The sequence below is a fragment of the Microtus oregoni genome, unplaced genomic scaffold (genome assembly GCF_018167655.1).
Source record: "Microtus oregoni isolate MIOR12 unplaced genomic scaffold, Mior012 000016F_ref0000370, whole genome shotgun sequence".
NCBI classification, from domain to species: domain Eukaryota; kingdom Metazoa; phylum Chordata; class Mammalia; order Rodentia; family Cricetidae; genus Microtus; species Microtus oregoni.
Window position 1 is genome coordinate 40,731,433 of NW_024543075.1, and position 7,151 is coordinate 40,738,583.

At 43.8% G+C, this 7,151-nt stretch overlaps 1 protein-coding gene across 1 annotated transcript; it reads left to right on the plus strand.

The window, feature by feature from the left end:
- The first annotated feature begins 2,279 nt into the window (after positions 1–2,279).
- On the plus strand, positions 2,280–6,230 carry LOC121457383 (olfactory receptor 52B2). The gene is made up of 2 exons (XM_041666055.1): positions 2,280–2,314; positions 5,273–6,230. The coding sequence occupies exons 1-2, from the start codon at positions 2,280–2,282 to the stop codon at positions 6,228–6,230; spliced, it is 993 nt and encodes a 330-aa protein (XP_041521989.1).
- Positions 6,231–7,151: the final 921 nt, after the last annotated feature.

The window sequence follows — 7,151 nt, forward strand, 5'->3', positions numbered from 1 at the left end:
CTGTCCCTTTTTCTTTGAGATTACCTTGAGGTATTGGCCCACCAGGGTTACTTCATAATTAGTCAGGGACTGAGTTTAGGGCTGAGTCAGAACACTTTTATATATTCAGTTTTAGAATTTTATATTTTTCTCTTGATGAACTACTTAGTGTCTCAGTCTCTTTAAAAATCTAAAACATGGATATAATAATAGTGCATTTTATTATTGGGCTATTTTGATAATTAAATGCTATAATTTGTGGTAAAAACTTGTAACAGTGATATGACAAAGGCTCAGCACATCAAATGTTACTATGTTATTTTGTTGCTGGGATTTCTAATACTGCTCTATATAATGTCTTTTTTTCCTGGAGTTACTAACTATCCTTAGAGTTAGTGTTCCTGCTGGCACCAGTGACAAGGTTTTCATTTCCCCTGTGGTTCGCTGGACACATGCTTGGTAATCCCAGGGGTAGCACTGACACCTGCCTCTGGAGAAGGATGCCCATGGCCTCTCAGTGTCTAATATATAGGTCCTATACAAGCCAGGTGCAGTGATAGCCACACAAGCCAACACGATCAGTGTGCAGCCTGTTTCCTATTGTTCCTCTCCTCAGAATGAGTGGTCCTTTAGCTTTTCTCCACCACTTTCTCAGTTCTCAGCTAATACTGTCATGAAATAGGTGAGTTTAAGAACACTGGTGGTGACAGATGGAGGGACAGGTGGGGATGTGTGTGTGTGTCTGCAAAGGGCAAGGACTGAAGCTGGGAGAGAGAGACGTATGTGGGAAGAGAAAGTCAAGGAGTCAAATGGACAAAAGATATGAGAGGGATCAGACCATGTTAGGACGTAGATGGGGAGACACCATTGGAACTTCTGGTGGATACTGGGAGGGAGAAACGAGAGTCCAGAGAGAGGACTAGAAAGCACCAGCAGGATGTGGGGAGGAATCTGTTCTTGACAGAGACGTGAAGGCAGCTTGAATCTGACTGTAGAAGGAAAGGGTGCCAGTGGACTACTTACAGAAATAGTTCAGATTTTTACCTCTGTCTCCATTTGGTGGAACAAGGAAAATATTAGATAAATGTTAATTTACCAGCTTTGTAGCTCATTTGTTCAAATATTTCTTAAATGCTAGTAGTGTGACAGGGTCTTTGACTAGTGCCACAAATTCCTGTCCTAAACTGAGGAGAATTCTTTAAAAATTGTTTTATTTATTTATTATTATTTGTATGTGTGTTACATATATGTCATGGATGCTGCACGCGTGGCGACCAGACGACTGGTTTCAGGAGTTGCTTCTCTTTAGTGAGTTCTGCATGTCTAAATCAGTCCTTAGCCTTGTGTGCTTTTACCTGCTCTGCCACACCAGGGGCCCAAGCGAGAATTGTTCAGCACATTTTTCTTGGCAATCTGGGTGTCAGGTTCAAGCCTGGGAAATCCTTCTCATTTTGTCTTCCTGACCTGCATTTTGTAGAGCAGATGCTGACACTTGGAGAGACTAGGTTGCTTATGGAGTTGGGGCTCCTGCAGTTTTGCTATGTCCCAGAGCACAGTAGATAATCGTCACACATGGCATACTAGGTCACTCAAATTTTGATACTATCTCCAAAATATTTATGGATAGTTAAGTAATAGGTAAGTGGACATTTTCCCTGAACTACTTTGTCTTTAAAAACACAAGCCATGCTTAGTAGCAGAGGCTGTGGGGTCCGGGACCTAGAAAGACATCGATAAGAGCATGTGCATTTTTGTTAGGCAGGGAAAACAAATTCAGGGGTCGATTTTATACCATACTGACTGTGGTTAATAAGAGAATATAATAGATTTAAACCTACTTAGAAATTAGATTTTTAAAGATATTAACATTTAAAATGATGCTAAATATATGCATAATACTTCACTTTATTAGATATGCCCCAGTGATTATATATGTGTGTGTGTGTGTGTGTGTGTGTGTGTATGTATGTATGTGTGTACATAGTGCTGTATACAATACATACATTTTAACTTGTTATTTAAACATGACTTACTGACTCTGTAAAGATGTGATAGTGAGTTAGTTAGGGGACTCTCAGAGCCTCTGCAGCACAGCTAAGTCTGGCTTTAGCTTGTGAGAACATGGGACATGCTCTCTGAGTGCCTGTGAGCAAGGTGAGAACTTCCAATACGTTAAAAGGTAAACACTTTCCAAACTGGATCCCCTATTATATGCATATATGATAATTAAACTCTACCCCATTACTATGTGTAAGGAATGCATGTTATTGAGCAAAGTTAAAGAACACATGTCTTGTGACATGGCTGCAGTAAACCTGCTGCAAAATATGCAGCTGCATGGCTTCGGCGTGCAGTCGGGAGTCTGAGTGGAGAAGAACACTTTTAATATGAAATAAATGTACAAGGAAGATGGCAAAGTGAAATTAATATGTGTATTAATAACTGTCCAGATAATTTAGCTAGGCACAAAGTGTCTCATAGAGTCACCTGACAGTTGCATAGGATAGGATTTGTGAGTACATTCTAATGTATTGTGATATTAACAGTCTTCCAAATTCAGACTATAGAGATACAAAAGACCTTTGTGTAACTCCAGAAGGAAGGAATGGACAATGGCAAAATCTATAGCTAGGTAGGATTTGACCCAGAAAAGACAAAGAACAGAGCCTGGACAGGAGCCACAAGGAAGCCTGGATGTCTTCCCTGCAGCCCTCACCCCAGCTTTCTTGGCACTACCCTTGCCACTGCACCATGTCCCAGGAACTTCTGTAGATGACAGGAAAGATGGGTGGTTTTCAAAGCACTTGCAGGAAGTCTGCTGGGTGGTTCTGAGCCAGGCTAAGTCTTGGTCTGGTCTGGGTCTAGGCATGAGTTCTCAGACACCAGGTCCACAGGAGAGACCTGCTCACAGGTCTTCTCCTTGGTGCTTCCTCTGCTCGATTTCCTCCTCTCGTACTGGGAGAAGAGTTTCATTCGGTCCCGTCTGGGTGAAGACTAGGCTCTCACCACAGTGCTCACTCCAGCATGGTGCTCAGGTTTTGCTTCCAGGAAAAGCACAGTAGGATGATGGCCAAACAAAGGGGTTGAGATAACAGCAACACCCTCACTGTCTCAGCATGCTGTCTGGGTGAACTCTGCAACCCTCACAGTTACTTCCTGACTTGATTACTGTTCTCTTTGCTGAGGAGGAAATAGAGGAATACAGGAGGAAGGAGATGTTATTTATCTGGACCTGGCTCCTCAAGTCAGTGTTCCCATCACCGCACAGTCTCCTTTGCTTCCATGTCTCCTGGCCTCTTCTCTACCATTCTGGCTCTCCTTCTCTTTTGTAAAATCATGCTAATATTCCTTTAGAGCCCTAGGAAGTGCTTTCTGAGAGCACATGTCTTTTTGTGACCCTCATTCCCAGCTTCAGTGCTGTTGGCAGAGCAGGGCTGAGGTGGTGGCCCCAGAAAACACTCGGTGACACTTCTCCTTACCCGTCACTCGTGTCCTTGGCTTCAGCAGCCGCCGCCATGCCCTTGGCGTCTCAGTCTTGTGGTTAGACCACGTAGCTGCAAGCAGAGAGAGGGACTAATTGAGGGCTTGTATCTGCAAAACTGCTTTAGTAAAAAGGGGATAAACTTGTAAGTAGCACTATTGCGAGAAGTAGTAAAGAATTTTTTTTTCTTCTTAGAAAAATAAATTTGTTTCCTGGTGTGGCTTTTGTTTCTATAAACCTGAGGGCAAGGCTTTAAAATAGAGCATCCCACCCCCTCCCCTGAGTGCTTATTTCAACAAAGCTCAGTTTCTTCTGAGTGGATGCGGAGAAATGTTCAGGAGAATCTGGCTGGAAAGGTGTCCCATGCTGGGTCTGCCTGGGCCTTTACCTGTTAGGGTCCGGTTTTATTCTCTCCCTAGTGTCTACTTGTTGTCCCATTGTCCCTCAAAGCAGGCTGTGTTCTGACCCAGGACATCTTCAGAGCAGAAGAAACTAATGATTTTATGCCTTTGCATGGCTTCTTCCACAGGACACCTAGGACAAGTTTATCAGAATGTGTCTAGTTTTTATGTGATGCCTTTATAGTTTTTATTTTTTCTCTCATGGCATTTATTTATTTGAGACAAGAACCTATGCTCTAGCTCTGGTCTATCTCATGCTCACTGTTTATCCCAGGCTAACCTCAAATTTGTGTCCTTTCTCCTGCCTCAGCTTCCTGAGTGCTTGCATTTTAGGTACTTGTCACCATGGAGTTATGTTCAAGGACCTGTCTAGATTACTAATGACTAACAGCTGACTGACAATTCGTGCCAGAGACAAATGTTCCATGAGCTTTGGAAATCTAAGAGAAAGAGGGTTTAGAACATGTTTTAGTAACAGGGACACTTGGGTACTTCTGGAATGAAGGAACGAGTAGGGAGGAAGCAGGCCGTGTTGGAGCTGGTAAAGGTCAAGGGGACAGACTGATTGCCTCTTGTCAAGACAGTTTCTCCAGAAGAGGGATCTATATACTTTGGGTTTAATGTGGATAAAGAGTTGCAGACTCGATCAAAAGGCATTTTATGGAACTTTCTGAAGTACCAGTTTATGAGAAGGTGATGAAAAATTGCTCTTTTGGTTTCATTGGCTGCCCCTGTTTACTGCCTTCAGGGAGGCTGTGAATCTGGGTCACAGTGGACAAACACATCTCTTAGTTGCCTTCCAATTTCCACCTGGTTCTCAATGTCCATCACAGGGAGTCATGAGGGCAACTTTCCTGAGAATCGTTCAAGGTAATAGGCAGATAAACAATCCGATTACATATAATCAAGTTTAGTTAATATGTCTTCAGGAAGGAGATATATTACGAACACATTACAGAGTGGTGTGTCTTGAGGAGCTATTTTAAGGATTTTTAAGGATAAGATTTGGGCAGAGAGAAGAGAAAAGGGGAGAGAAGTGTAGGTAAACAGAACAGAATGTTCGGGAAGGAGTAAGAATAAGCTGTATAGAGAGCAATCTGTACTTATGTGGAAATGTTAGATGAATGTTGAAATGTTGGGTCAGGACACTGGGGGCAGGGCAAATGGAGGCAGGTGCAGCTTCTGTTGGTTCTTGAAGCACTTCACCACAGAGACTGGGCAAATGAGACACCAGGGCCAGAAGCCATTCCTACACCCTAGCCACGATCCTCTAGATGAACTTTCTCTTGGGAACTCAGCAATTCACAGGTTCATGTCTGTCTTTGAGCCTCCGCACACTCGCAAGAGTTCCTTCTGCTCCTTCCCTTCCAGCCTCTGATCAGCACTGATCAGTAAGCGTCATGAATCCCAGCAACATCACCATCTTCCACCCTGCGATTTTCGTGCTCCTCGGCATCCCTGGGCTGGAGGCTTATCACACCTGGTTGTCTGTACCCCTGAGTCTCATGTATGTTACTGCAGTCTTTGGGAACAGCATCCTGATAGCGGTCATCATCACAGAGCGGAACCTGCATGAACCCATGTATTTCTTCCTCTCAATGCTGGCCATCACAGACATCCTGCTGTCCACCACTACTGTGCCCAAGGCCCTAGCCATCTTTTGGCTCCAAGCCCACAGCATTGCCTTCGATGCCTGTGTTACCCAAGTTTTCTTTGTTCACACAATGTTTGTGGGGGAGTCCGCCATCCTGTTAGCCATGGCCTTTGATCGCTTTGTGGCCATCTGTGCCCCACTGAGATACACAACGGTGCTGACAAGGCGCACAGTAGGTAGGATTGCTCTAGCCATTGTTATCAGAAGCGTCTGTATCATCTTTCCCGTGATTTTCTTGTTGAAGCGGCTGCCATTCTGTCGAACCAACATCGTCCCCCATTCCTACTGTGAGCACATTGGGGTGGCCCGCTTAGCCTGTGCCGACATCACCGTTAACATCTGGTACGGCTTCTCAGTGCCCATCGTCATGGTCATCATAGATGTGGTCCTCATCGCTGTGTCTTACTCACTCATTCTCCAAGCAGTGTTCCGCTTGCCCTCCCAGGATGCTCGGCATAAGGCCCTCAGCACCTGTGGGTCTCACCTCTGTGTCATCCTCATGTTTTACGTCCCATCCTTCTTCACTTTACTGACTCACCGTTTTGGGCGGAACATTCCCCGGCACGTGCATATCTTGCTGGCCAATCTTTATGTGGTGGTGCCCCCAATGCTGAACCCCATTGTCTATGGAGTTAAGACTAAGCAAATCCGAGAGGGTATAGCCCACTGGCTCTTGGACATCAAGACTCAGTGTTGTTCCCCTGTTTTAGACTGATGGGTCCTTGTGACCCTTTCCATCCAGCTCCATCAAGGAAGCTAGCCAAGCAGAACAGACTGGATAGACAGGACTTCCCATCTTTTGCTTCATCCTTCTCCTCTTCCTACTTTTCCGTTTTCTAATTTGTCTTCCTTATCTTTTTCTCTTGTTTCATATTTGCTGTCCACTTCATACATTTATCCTTAAAAACTAGAAATGATAAACTACATGCACATTTCTCTGATATGAGAATTTGACTTTCTCAAAATTGGATCTATCACAAGGGGTAAGGGTATAAACAAATGAATATATTTAAACACATTTAATATTTGGAGAGGCTCTGTTATTTTAAAGTCCCTAATATTGTTTCTTTTTATAGAATCAAGTAAGCTGGGCTTGTTGGTTTGTGCCTGTAATCCCTTCACTCAGGAAGCTGAGGCAGGAGGATTGTTCTGGATTTGAGAACATTCTGGCTTACATATTTATAAACTGAGTTATAAAGCAAATCTCTGTCACAAACACCAAACAACCAAAACAAATAAAAGTTCTTCACTAATCTCTCTGGTGTCAAGTGTTTATTGGAGAAAAAAGAAAGAAAAAGGGCATACGTATCTTTCTGCCTTTTGGGAAACTGTCTCATTCTTTAAATTTCAACTCAAGAACTACCTTCTCAGGTAGGAGGCGGTGGCACACACTCTCAATCCCTTTAACCCAGCAACACTTGTAAGACAGAGGCAGTGGGGGCGGGGGAGGAGCGCAGAGGAACGACTGGATGATGACTACCTTCTCTGTCAAGTCTTTCCCATTTTCTCCAGGCAAGCCAAGGCTCCTACTTTTACATGGCCAGTTCATCTCATATACATCTCTACATGTGCAGAATGAGTTGTTCTAAGCTCCTCATTTCTTTGTCACCAGAAATGACTGTAAATGCCTTGAAAC

What these genes read in the sequence shown, in the direction of transcription:
- LOC121457383 (XM_041666055.1), top strand. Translation starts at nt 2,280, where the DNA reads ATGGCTGCAGTAAACCTGCTGCAAAATATGCAGCT. An exon ending in CTGCTGCAAAATATGCAGCT is followed by an intron (nt 2,315 to 5,272) that starts GCATGGCTTCGG and finishes CATGAATCCCAG; the next exon opens with CAACATCACCATCTTCCACC.